This window comes from Mirounga angustirostris, unplaced genomic scaffold, assembly GCF_029215605.1.
Source record: "Mirounga angustirostris isolate CCGP_5_RB_7025 unplaced genomic scaffold, mMirAng1.0.hap1 SCAF_9, whole genome shotgun sequence".
Lineage (NCBI taxonomy): Eukaryota > Metazoa > Chordata > Mammalia > Carnivora > Phocidae > Mirounga > Mirounga angustirostris.
The window spans coordinates 34,752,697-34,765,659 of record NW_026991717.1 but is presented as its reverse complement, the minus strand read 5'-3'; the positions used below and the strand labels follow the sequence as shown (position 1 = coordinate 34,765,659).

Here is a 12,963-nt window from a genome sequence, read left to right as displayed (position 1 = left end):
ATTCTGACAGGAATGAGGTGATACCTCACTGTGCTTTTGATCTGTATTTCCCTAATAGTGAGTGATGTTGAACATCTTTTCCTATATCTGATGGCCATCTGCATGTCTTCTTTGGAAAAATGCCTTTCATGTCTGTTTTTGTCTGATTGCTATGGCTAGGACTTCCAATACTATGTTGAATAAAAGCGACAAGAGTGGACATTCTTGTCCTGTTCCTGACCTTAGGGGAAAAGCTCTCAATTTTTCCCCACTGAGTATGACGTTAGCTGTGGGGTTTTCATATATGGCCTTTATTATGTTGAGGTATGTACCCCCCAAACCTATTTTACTGAAGTGTTTTTATCATGAATGGATGGGATACTTTGTCAAATTTTTTCTGGACTATTGCAATGATCATATGGTTTTTTATACTTTCTCTTGCTGATGTGATACATCATATTGATTTGCAAATACTGAACCACCCTTGTATCCCAGGAATAATTCCCACTTGATCATGGTGAATGATTTTTTTTAATGCATTGCTGAATTCACTTTGCTAATATTTTGTTGAGGATGTCTGCATCTATATTTATCAGAGATATTAGCCTGTAGTTCTCTTTTTCTGTACTGTCTTTATCTGGTTTTGGTATCAGGATAATGCTGCCCTCACAGAATGAATATGAAAGCTTTCCTTCTTCTTCTTTAGAATAGTTTGGAAGAATAGGTATTAATTATTCTTTAGATGTTTGGTATATTTCACCTGTGAAGCTGCCTGGTCCTGGATTATTTTGTTGGAAGTTTTTTTGTTTTGTTTTGTTTTTAATTACTGATTTCAGTTTCGTTGCTGGTAACTGGTCTATTCAAATTTTCTATTTCTTCCTGATTCAGTTTTGGGAAGCTATACATTTCTACAATTTATCCATTTCTCTAGGTTGCCCAATTTGTTGGCATACAATTTTTCACAATGTTCTCTTATAATCCTTTATATTTCTGTGGTGTTCGTGGTTATTTCTACTCTTTCATTTCTGATTTTGTTTATTTGAGTCCTTTTTTATTTTTTTATGAGTCTGGCTAAAGGTTTATCAATTTTGTTGATCTTTTCAAGGAACCAGATACTGGTTTCATTGAACTATTCTATTGTTTTTTTGTTTTTTTTTTTAGTTTCTATTTCATTTATATCTGCTCTAATCTATCTTTCTTTCTACTAGTCTTGGGTTTTGTTTGTTGTTCTATTTTAGTTCTTTTAGGTATAAGGATGGTTTGTTTATTTGACATGTTTCTTGCTTCCTGAAGTAGGCCTGTACTGCTCTAAACTTCTTTCTCAGAACAGGTTTTGCTGCATCCTAAAGATTTTGGACCGTTTGGTTTTCATTTTCATTTATCTCCATGTATTTTTTTAAATTTCCCCTTTGATTTCTTCATCAAGAAGAAATGTTGACCTATTTATTTAACCTCCATGTATTTGTGTCCTTTCCAGATTTTTTCTTGTTGTTTATTGCTAGTTTCATATTGCTGTGTTCAGAGAAGATACACAGTAGAACTTCAATCTTTTTGAATTTGTTGAGACTTATTTTGTGGTCTAATATGTGATCTATTCTGCAGAATGTTCCATGTGCACTTGAAAGGAATATGTATTCTGCTGTTTTAGGGATGGAATATTCTGAATATATCTTTTAGATCCATCTGGTCCAATGTGTCATTGAAAGTCACTGTTTCCTTGTTGATTTTCTGTCTGTATGATCTATCTATTAATGTAATGGGATATCAAGTCCCTTTCTATTATTGTATTACTATTGATTACTTTATGTTTGTTACCAGCTGCTTTATGTATTTTGGGTGCTCCCATGTTGGGTGCATAAATATTTACTATTGTTATATCTTCTTGTCAGATTGTTCCCTTTATGATTATATAGTGTTCTTCTTTGTCTCTCAACAGTCTTTTTTTAAATTTTTTAAAAAGTTTTTACTTATTAATTTTTTTTGTACTCTTTATACCCAACATGGGGTTCAAACTCATGACCTGAGATCAAGAGTCGCATGCTTCTCCAAATGAGCAAGCCAGATGCCCCTAACAGTCTGTTTTAAAGTTCATTTTGTCCAATGTAAGTATTGCTCTACCCTGGCTTTCTTTTCACTTCCATTTGCATGATAAATGCTTTTCTATCCTTTCACTTTCAATCTGCAAGTGTCTTTAAGTTGGAAATGAATCTGCTGTAGGAAGCATACACATGGGACTTGGTTTTGTCTTTTTTTTTAATCCATTCCATCACACCAAGTTTTTTGATTGGAGCATTTAGTCCATTTGCATTCTAAGTAAATACTGACAGGTATGTATTTACTGTCATTTTGTTAATTGTTTTATGGTTGCTTTTATAGTTCTTTTCTGTTCCTTTTTCTCTTGCTCTCTTCTCTCACGGTTTGCTAGCTTTCTTTAGTGATATGCTTGTATTCCTTTTTCTTTACTTTTTGTGTATCTATTACTGGTTTGTAGTTTGTGGTTACCACTAGGTTTATATATAACATCTTACGCATTTAGCAGTCTATATTAAGTTGGTGGTCACTGAAATTTGACCCCATTCTTTACTCTTCACCACTCCCCATGTTTTAGGTATATAGTGTCACATTTTACATCTGTTGTTAGTCCCTTGGCTGATTTTTATAGGTACACTTATTTTTACTGCTTTTATGCTTCCTATTTTTCTTACTACTCCTACTTATGGTCAGTCTTTCCTTTCCAGTAATAGTCCCCTTTAACATTTTTGTAGGGCTAGTGTAGTGGTGATAAATTCCTTTAACTTCTGTTTGTCTGTGAAACTCTTTATCTCTCCTTCTATTCTGACTCATAGCCTTGCTGGATAGAGTATTCTTGGTTGCAAGTTTTTTCTTTCAGCATTTTCAATATGTCATGCCACTCCATTCTGGCCTTCAAAGTTTCTACTGAAAAACCAGCTGTTAGCCTTAAAGGGGTTCTCTTGTATGTATCTGTTTTTCTTGGTTCTTTTAAAATTATCTCTTTATCAATAGTTTTGGCCATTTTAGTTACTATCTGTCACACATTCGTGTGTACCTCCTAGGGTTGATTTTGTTGGGGCCTCTCTGTGCTTCCTGGATCTGGATTTGTTTCCTTCTCCATATTAGGGAAGTTTTCAACTGTTATTTCTTCAAATAGATTTTATGCCCCCTTTTCTCTCTCTTCGCCTTCTGGGGTCCCTATTGTGTGAATGTCATTATGCTTGATGGTGCTGCGAGTTCCCTTAGTCTATTTTCTTTCTTTTTTTTTTTTTTTAAAGATTTTATTTATTTATTCATGAGAGACAGACAGAGAGAGAGAGAGAGAGAGAGAGAGAGAGAGAGAAGCAGGCTCCCAAGGAGCAGGGAGCCCGATGTGGGACTCGATCCCAGGACCCTGGGATCATGACCTGAGCCAAAGGCAGACGCTTGACCATCTGAGCCCCCCTTAGTCTATTTTCATTTACCATTTTTTTTTCTCTCCCCTGTTCAGTTAGCTTTCCATTACTCTGTCCTCCAGGCTGCTGACCTGTTCTTCTGCTTCCTCTAGTCTCCTATTTATTCCATCTAATGTATTTTAATTTCAGTTATTAGGTTCTTAATTTCTGATTGGTTCTTTTTCATGTTTTCTTTTGAGATTCTCACTGAGGTCCTCTACTCTTATCTCAAGTCCAGTGAGTATCTTTATGACCATTACTTTAAATTCCCTATCAGGCATATTACTTACCTCCGTTTCATTTAGTTCTCTTGCTGGGATTTTGTCCTGTTCTTTCATTTGGGACATATTCCTCTGTCTCCTCATTTTGTCTAACTCTCTGTGTCTGTTTCTATGTGTTAGGAAAGTCAGCTACATCTCCTGCTCTTGAACGTGGTGGCTTTATGAAAGAGAGGTCTTGGGGCACCTGGGTGGCTCAGTCATTAAGTGTCTGCCTTCAGCTCAGGTCATGATCCCAGGTCCTGGGATCAAGGCCCACATCAGGCTCCCTCCTCAGAGGGAAGCCTGCTTCTCCCTCTCCCACTCCCCCTGCTTGTGTTCCCTCTCTCGCTGTGTCTCTCTGTGTCAAATAAATAAATAAAATCTTAAAAAAAAAAAAATGAAAGAGAGGTCTTATAATGGCCTATAATGCAATGTCCCCTGTTCACCAGAACCTGGTACTTCAGGGGTGTCTCCTATGTGTGTTTTATGCACCCTGCTATTGTGACTGAGTCTTCAGTCCAGCCATCTACAATGGCTCTCTCTGCCTGTTGTGGGCAGGGTTGGTCCCTGTGTTGTTAGTGGGCCAGTCTGAGGCCACCATGGACTTAAGTTGAAACAGACCAAGAGTTTGCCAGAGATGCAGTAGCACTGAAGTACAGGGCACTTTCCCTGTGTTGTCCCCTGAGAAGCTTTTGCTGGTGGGCAAGGCCTGCAGTTGGACATGATATCTGCCTCTAGCCCACTGTTGGGGCTGCAACTGTACTGGTGTGTATGGTTATGTTTCACTCTCTCCAGAGCAGGAAACACTTTGGAGTGGTGCTGGCTCCTGTCAGGGCCACTTGCACACTACCAGTCTCATGGTACCACTTTGGATGGGCTCTGGCCAACGGTGTATTGGAGGGGGCATTTCCACAGGAGAACATGGAGGCAGGTGCACCAATAGCAAAGCTAGGAGGAGAGTGTTGTTGCAGCACCCTAGTCCTTGTAGATGCCTGTGTATCTAGGCTGGAGGCAGGGAAGGAAATGATACCCATCAACTCTTCTATTCTTGAAGAAGTCCCCCAAAGATCCCTGCCTCTCCAGCACATGTTCTGAGATTAGGAAATAAATCTCCTTCCCATATATCCCAGGCATTTTTCAAAAACTGCTGTTTCTATGCTGTATCTCAGCAGGACTGTTTGTTATTCTCTCTTTAAATGTGAGGGCTCCACCCTCCTGGTTCCCCCAGAGCCAACCTTAAATTTCCAAGTACTTGAGGATTGTCTAGTTATCTTTATGTTGATTTAGAGCTTAATCCCACTCTGGTCAAAAACTGTACTCTCAATATTTTCAATCCTCTGAAATTTGTAGGGACTTGCTTTTTGACCCAACATATGATCAATTTTCTCAAATGTTCTATGTGCACTTGAAAAGACGATTCAGGCAGTTGTAAGATGCAGGGTTCAATACACATCAACTAGTTCAAGTTTTTTCATCCTGTTTTTCATATCATTTACATCCTTACTAAATTTTTATCCATCAGCTATTGAAGCAATAATGTTAAGACTCTTCTAAAGTTAGAATTTTCATATCTCCCTGACAGGTTGACCATTTTATCATTATGAAATACCTTTGTCTGAAGTAATGTTTCTCTGCCCTAAAATACACCTTAATATTAGTATAGCTACACCACCTTTCTACTGCTTAGTCTTTGCATGCTATATCTATCCTTTTGCTTTTAACCTTTCTGTATCTTTATATTTAAGTATGTTGCTTGTTAACAACATATCATCTGAGAATTTTCAGTTGGTTTTAACCTAGTCTTTTAATTGGAAGTATCTTGCCTATTAACATTTAAAGTAATCACCAATACATTTGGACTTATACCTACCAATCTATGTATTTTCTTTACTGACCTAATTTATGTTTGTTTCTCTCATTTCTTGTCTTTGTTTACATTTAAGAACCTTTCATCCTTTTCTGTATCTTTCTCATGTTTATTTCTGTATTTCCAATTCCAATTTTTCTTTCCTTAGCAATGTGAAACTACAGAAAAATCTAATCTTTTTTTCCTGTTTAGCTTCTTAGCCTTTTACCCCATGTAGCTTAAGAACTCAAAAAATGCCTTGAGGGAAAAACCTCTAAATTTCAGGGTTATGTCTGGATCATGGTCCCTCAAGTCCCGGCAATCCCAAACTCCAACTTTTGTCTCCATAGCTCTATGAGATTCCTAAAAGTTTTGCTGACTTTTCTAAGTCTTGAATGTGGCCCTCTATTCGGAACCTTGGTTTCTTGTCCTACAACAAAAACTGACAAACTCCCACTAGGAGAAAAACATCCCACAGACACAGATTCATCACTCTGCAATTATCTTCTCTCCTGGATCTACACCCCAAAAGTCCAATCTGCCTGGGCAGCTCTCTGATGTTCAGTAACATTTTCTTCGGATGTTCTCAGCATGGATATTAGTTTGCCACAAGCTATTCCATCTTAGTTGGAAGCAAATGTCCATGTACAGATGCAAATTCTGTACATGGACTGTAAACAACACACACACACACATTTATATTACAGTTCAGATTTGCACAGTATTGTCACGACTGTCAATATATGACTAATAAGTAAAAAAAAATACGATTATATATCAATAAAAGCCTGAAATCTTTCAAAACTCATTGCCTCCTTGAAGATAAAGTATCAGAGTACATGTTTAGTATCTTTTAGATCTCTGTGTATCCAAGTAGAAAAATGTAAAAACACCAATAAGCTGGTGGATTTTGCTGTAATGTTAAAATCTTTAGTTATAGCCTACCACTTTCAAGACAATTCCTAGGAAGGCTTATGAGTATTTAATGAGGTAGGAAATCTTTAAAAGCAGTGTTTTAATAAACTGTCAGCAGTGAAACCAGTTTAGTAGCTCTCCCAAGTAGTAAAGGTAAATATAGTTCCAGGAAAATCAATTCAATTATACAAATATATCCTTATATATACATATATACATACATACATACATACATATATATATATATATATATATATGCTAGATCATGACATAAAATATATTTCTGTGATTTGTGGTCAAAAAGTTTAAAAACCACTGCTCTATAAAACCATCAAAGAGGACTTGATTTCTTTCACAAGGCAGAAAAGATCAACAGATCTGTTATTTATTACTCATAGGTGGTAATTTCTTACCTTTTTAGAGCACTTGGCTGTGGTTTTCAGACAGCATTTCTTATGGCAAGCATATTTGCATACTGAAAAACAGGATAGGAATGCAGCACTTTTAGAAGTCTGTACATCAATGACAAGAAAAAAAGTTTACAGCTTTATTTTGGACATAATTTTTTTCTTTAAATCTGATACTGCTGTAATATCATATACATACTTGGTATGGTATTAGAATAAAAAAGGATTTAACCCATTCTATTTAGAAAAATGAAGTTGAAAAACATGCCTAAATTTCTAACTACTATCTATGAAAAAGCTTTGAATCTTTAAAGACTGCCTGCTTCTCCCCCTGCTCCCACTATATTCCTACAGAATACTTTCTTTCTGACTTGATTCACAAATTAGTCTTTATGCTCCCCTAATATGCCTGCTCTACAATCTGTTGAAGTGCCAGAAATACCGATTAAAAATCATTCCAATGGGTAAGAAAGGCATTACTGCCAAAGACCCTTACTAAAATGAAAACAAGGTACATAGCACATTAAGATAGAAGAAAAGCCTTATTATCTTAGAAAGTCCAGAACAGAGCTCTGAGGAACCAGAAGATAAACAGTATCAGTTGTGACTGGGAAGACAAGATAAAGAAAATGTTCAGAAGAGACATTATTCCTTGGAGCAACAGAGAACAGGGTGGCTAGGCAGTTGATAGGTGGGAAGAAGCAGTGAGAGGAGAATACTGAAATGTATTTGAACTAAGTCATTTTGCTACACCAGCTCTAGCTCCTGGATATCAACACCTAAAATCCTTCTTGAGCTTCTAAAGTATAACTTGTGGGGTTTTCAAAGCTGAGAGGGAGGCCATATCATTCTGCTGATGAAATCACCAGTATAATCACAAAGAAAGTTAGTTAATTCTATTAAGAAATCAAACCAAGCTCACCCAAGTCATAAAAAAAGCAGATTTTTTACATTTTCAGTTTCAAAACACAGAGAAAATTATGCCAAACCTACGAGATTCAAACTAACATTCAACAGTCAAGTTAATGGCAAACTACTTCCCATCTTGTTCTCACTATAATTTTTAGACTACTAATAATAAAACAAAAAAGAAACCACTGTTGAACAATAGAACAAGTGAACATATCTACCAATAGTGGTGATTTCACTACAGCAAACATGACTTTCATCCTTGTCCTACTGGACAAACACTTCCTAATATTTCATTCATTCAATTCTGGCCCACTACTAAGCAAAACCTCACAGAATTACTGAAAGCACCAGAGTAGATGTATGGCATGACAGAAGTGGAAGCTAAAGGTCCTCTGTAAGCCAGAACAAAGGTGACCTAAAAAAAAGTTTCAACTCACATTCTAGGACTTATATATTCTAATGAAAACATTAGAGTAGAAAAAAGTATCTTTTTGGTTATAATCTAATAATTTTTTCATTAATTCATCCATCCATCTACCCAACAAAAACTTATCAAAACTTGTAATACCAGAACTGTTCTAGGCACTGGTGATACAGAAGAAACAATTAAGTTTCCTGACCTTACAGAGCATACATTCTAGTGGACAGAGTGAAAACAAGAAAACAAATACTTAATATAATTTTGTGTAGTGATAAGTGCTATGAAGACTATTAAGCTGAGTAAGGGGACAGAGAATTAGGGGACCAAGTGGCATTTTAGATATGACAGTAAGGAAAGAGTTCTCTAAGAGGTAACATTTGGATGGAGACATAGATTAACTGAAATAGCCAAACTAATATCTGGGAGAAGAGCATTTCAGATAAAGTAAGCTGCAAGTACAATGAGCAAACAACAGCAAAATATCTAGTTTGGCTAGAGAGTAGGTCAAAGAGGATAGTGAGAGGAGACCAAAGAATCAGGAAATGTAAATTACCCCTTTATGTTAAAAAAGATATGAGTAAACTTAGAAAACAGAAATGTTAAGTGGTTTAAAAAACTCCTCAAAGATCACTCATACTGGCTAATAAATACAGTAACGGTATGGTGAGAGGGTAGGTGTCTTCCCTCAGAGCAGCTCTTCCTCTGGCTTCAGAGAAGTTCAGAATGAGTCCTCAGGTTATTAGATGTGGATAAAAAGCTTCTAGAAGAGTTGCTTGGCCGTGAGTCCAGAGGGCAGGGACAGGACCCTTCTTAGCCACAAGCTTAAAGTGGGACCCCTGGGAACCTGGGAAGTCAGTTCAGGTCTCTGGACTTTATTTTGTGCTTCGAAGAATGGATATATGGGGATCTCACAAAGTACATGGGTTCTGCCAGATGTGACAAGATTTTATAGCAAAAAGAAGGTTCATGGTGAAATGTCTGCAATTGCTGCAATGAATTCCTTAAAAAAAAAAATCACTCATACTTACATTTGCAAACAGAGGCTCGGTCCATTATCCATATCAAAGAAGAACAGTACTCACAGTATGTAGGGATGCTATACTGGGTAGCCTTAAAGATGTGACCATTGTGCTCCTCCACCTGAATGAAAAAATATAGCTATTTATGTTAAAGCCAACATAGTAAATGCTGCCCTAACACGGTCAGCCAGTGGGGAATCCTCCAATCCCTTGTTAAGTCTTCAATGGACACTTATTCCAGGAATAAACACGATCTTCTGAGAAAATAAACAAAAGCAATACATTTGGTCCCTGCTTTCAAAAAGCTAACAATCTGGTAGGGAAACAAGACCAACTTGTATGAAAATTAGAAAGCAATGCTGTAAACATAAGAGAACTGTCTTATGCGACTCTGAATCAGCATGTAAAATAATAAAAGAAATGGTCCTCAAATTTTATTTTAGCCTCAAGAGCCTTTTACATTTTTGAAAATTATTATTGCTCTCAAAGAACTTCAGTTTATATGAGTCATACCTATTGATAAATACTGTATTAGAAATTAAAACTGAAATAAATTTTGAGTATTTATCCAATTCACTTAACATAAACATTAAACATATTACATGCTAACATAAGTAACATTTTCATGAAAAACAACTATATATTTAAACCAAAGTGGTGACAAAAGGGGTATTGTTTTACATTTTTGTAAATCTCTTTTATGTCTGGCTTAATGAAAGAAAACTAGATCCTGGGCGCCTGGGTGGCTCAGCTGGTTAAGCGACTGCCTTCGGTCGCTTAACCTGGAGTCCCGGGATCGAGTCCCGCATCGGGCTCCCTGCTCGGCAGGGAGTCTGCTTCTCCCTCTGACCCTCCTCCCTCTCATGCTCTCTGTCTCTCATTCTCTCTGTCTCAAATAAATAAATAAAATCTTTAAAAAATAAATTAATTAATTAATTAAAAAAAAAAAAGAAAACTAGATCCTAGGTATCCATTTCTGCATTCAATCTGTTGGCACCAGGAAGTTTAGTTTGAAATACATGAAGAAAATCCACCTTCATTCAGACATAAAATTGGAAAATGGGACTGAGATGATGGTTATGACTGTATAAATTTACTAAAAATCACTGAATTGTATACTCAGAAGGGATATACTACATTGGAAGTACATTTGCCTCAAGCTGTTTGAAAAAACCTTTTAGTCTATTCTGTACTTCAAATGGACATTTTACCTATACATGACTTTATAGTGTTAGGCATTGGTCATCTGGAAAATACTGGTTCACTGAGTTATGCGATTCTTCTAAATGCTGGCACATTTTATTATACTCTATCAAAAGGTCACATTCCTTCATATTACCACCAATCTCATAAGAAAATTCTTTACTGGAAAGTTGTCACACTCACAAGTTTTCTACAATTCTAATTTTGCTTGAAAGCTTAAACTTTACAAATATTAACAAATATTGTTAGGTGTTTTCCTTGAAGTGACAGAGTCACTTAATTCATTTTCAAAAAATGTCTGCCAAGTACCAAAGTCTAAATGAGTATAGCCTTGTCAATAAAGTAAAAGTGATGTTCTATGAAAAAAGTTGCTAGAAACACATGTTGATACAAAAACTTGTACACAAATGTTCATAGCAGCATTACTCCTAAGAGTCAAAAAGTGGAAAAACCCCAAAGTCCATAAATTGACCAATGGGTAAATAAAATGAAGTGTATCTATACAGTGGAATATTATTTGGTTATAAAAAGGAATGAAATAACATGCTACAACATGAATGAATCCTGAGAACAGTATGCTAAGTGAAAGAAGACACATACAAAAGGCCAATATTTTATGATTATTTTTTTTTTACCAATATGAAATGTCCATAAAAAGAAAATCCATTGAGACAGAAGGTGATTGGTAGTTGTCAGGACTGGAGGAAGAGAGAATGGGAATGACTGCTTATTGAGTAGGGACTTTCTTTTGCAAGTAATGAAAATGTTCTAGAATTATATAGTGGTGGTAGTTGCCCAATATAGCCAATATACTAAAGCCCACTAAAGTATATACTTTAAACGGTTGAAATGGTGGATTTTAGGTCATATGAATTTTGTCACAGTTTTCTAAAACTTTAAAAGTTTTTTAAAACTAGATCAGTTTACAGTTCCATTATACAAGTGATTTTTTTTTTTTTTTTTTTGAGACAACCATCATATGCAGCTATAGCATACTTCCCATTCCCATCTGGAGAAACTGCCTTGATTTGTGCTAAGTTGTCAGCAGTTCACTCATGATTCCTTTTGTTCAACTCAGTGAAAAAGGAAAATAATGTCATTATTATTATGAAAATAGCTTTAATTTTGCAAAATCCCTGAAAGTAGCCCAGAAACTCCTGCATATCACTTTGAAAACTCTTAAAGAGTTTATATAAGTACAGAAAAAGCATAGAAAGATATATACCATACTATTAACTACAATGATTATCTCTGCTGAGATAAAACACCCAGTAATAAATATAGCATGAAATAATTAAAAACTATATATGAAAAGCTTTAAAACCCACTTAATGGACACAAAAATAGACTTGCACAGATGAAAAGAAACAAAATCATAAAGATGTCAGTTCTCTGTATGTTAATTTATAAATATAAGGTAATCCAAGTAAAAGTACTACTAGATTTCTTCCCCTCAAAGAGACAACTGAATTCAAAGCTACTATGGAAAAACAAGTAAAAATAGCTAGAAAAGATCTGAAAAAGAAAATTAGGGGGGACGCCTGGGTGGCTCAGTCAGTTAAGCATTTGCCTTTGCCTCAGGTCATGGTCTTGGGTTCCTGGGATGGAGCCCTGCATGAGACTCCCTGGCTCAGGGGGCTCCCCCACAGCGAGAGAGAGAGAGAGAGAGAGAGAGAGAGAGAGAAAGAGAGAATGTGTGTGTGTGCTCTCTCTCTCAAATAAATAAAATCAATGTTTAAAAAAAGAAAAAGAAAACTAGGGAGGACTTAGCCAGATAATAAAAGCTCAACAGTTAAAGTAGTGTGGAACCGACTCATGAATACTCAGATCAATTAATGGAACAGGACAAAAAGATCCAAGATAAAGGGGAAATCAGAATGAAAAAAAGGTGACATCTCAAAGTAGATAGGTACAGCTGGACTTCAAAATAAATGATGATGGGTTTGGTAAGAGGTAAAATTAGATTTGTAATTCATACAATACACTAGGATAACTCCATAAAGACCAGAATTTAAATGTAAAAAATGTGGCCATTAAAGTATTAGAAGTAAAAAAACTGAAAATTTCTTTATAACCTTTAGGTGGGGGGAAAGTCTGTGACTCAAAATTCAGAAGCTATGAAAGAAAAGATTGGTAAGTATTCTTAAAAAAAAAAACCCTACCAAATTTACATTGGTAAGTCTAATTTCATAAAAGTAAAAATTTTCTACATAACAAATAATATTAAAAGGCAGCATCGAGAGACAAACTGGGGAAACATATTTACAACTCATATCACAGACAAAAAGTAATCTCCCTCATATATGAAGTTCCCAGAAATTGAGAAAGAAGACCAAACCCCAACAAAAAAACAAGCAATGAACATAAATATACATGCTACAGGAAAAAAAAAAAAATCTAAATGATACTGAAGCATAAGAAGATACTCAAACTCACCAATAATAAGAGAAAAGCAAACTGAAACTACAGGGAAATACAATACTCCTTATCTACCAAACTGGCAAATCTAAAAATTTAACAACCCACTTTCATAGCTGAAACTGAGAAATGCGATT

General features: G+C 35.7%; 1 protein-coding gene across 10 annotated transcripts in view; it reads right to left on the bottom strand.

The window, feature by feature from the left end:
* The window catches only part of MYO9A (myosin IXA), a 269,890-nt gene that overhangs the window by 48,229 nt on the left and 208,698 nt on the right, over nucleotides 1–12,963 (bottom strand). For all 10 annotated transcript variants that reach the window (XM_064570198.1, XM_064570206.1, XM_064570197.1 and 7 more), the window contains 2 exons: nucleotides 9,215–9,326; nucleotides 6,860–6,921 (listed from right to left, as the gene is read on the bottom strand). In XM_064570198.1, coding sequence (XP_064426268.1) covers nucleotides 6,860–6,921; nucleotides 9,215–9,326 — 174 coding nt within the window. The remainder of the gene's footprint in view (nucleotides 1–6,859; nucleotides 6,922–9,214; nucleotides 9,327–12,963) is intronic.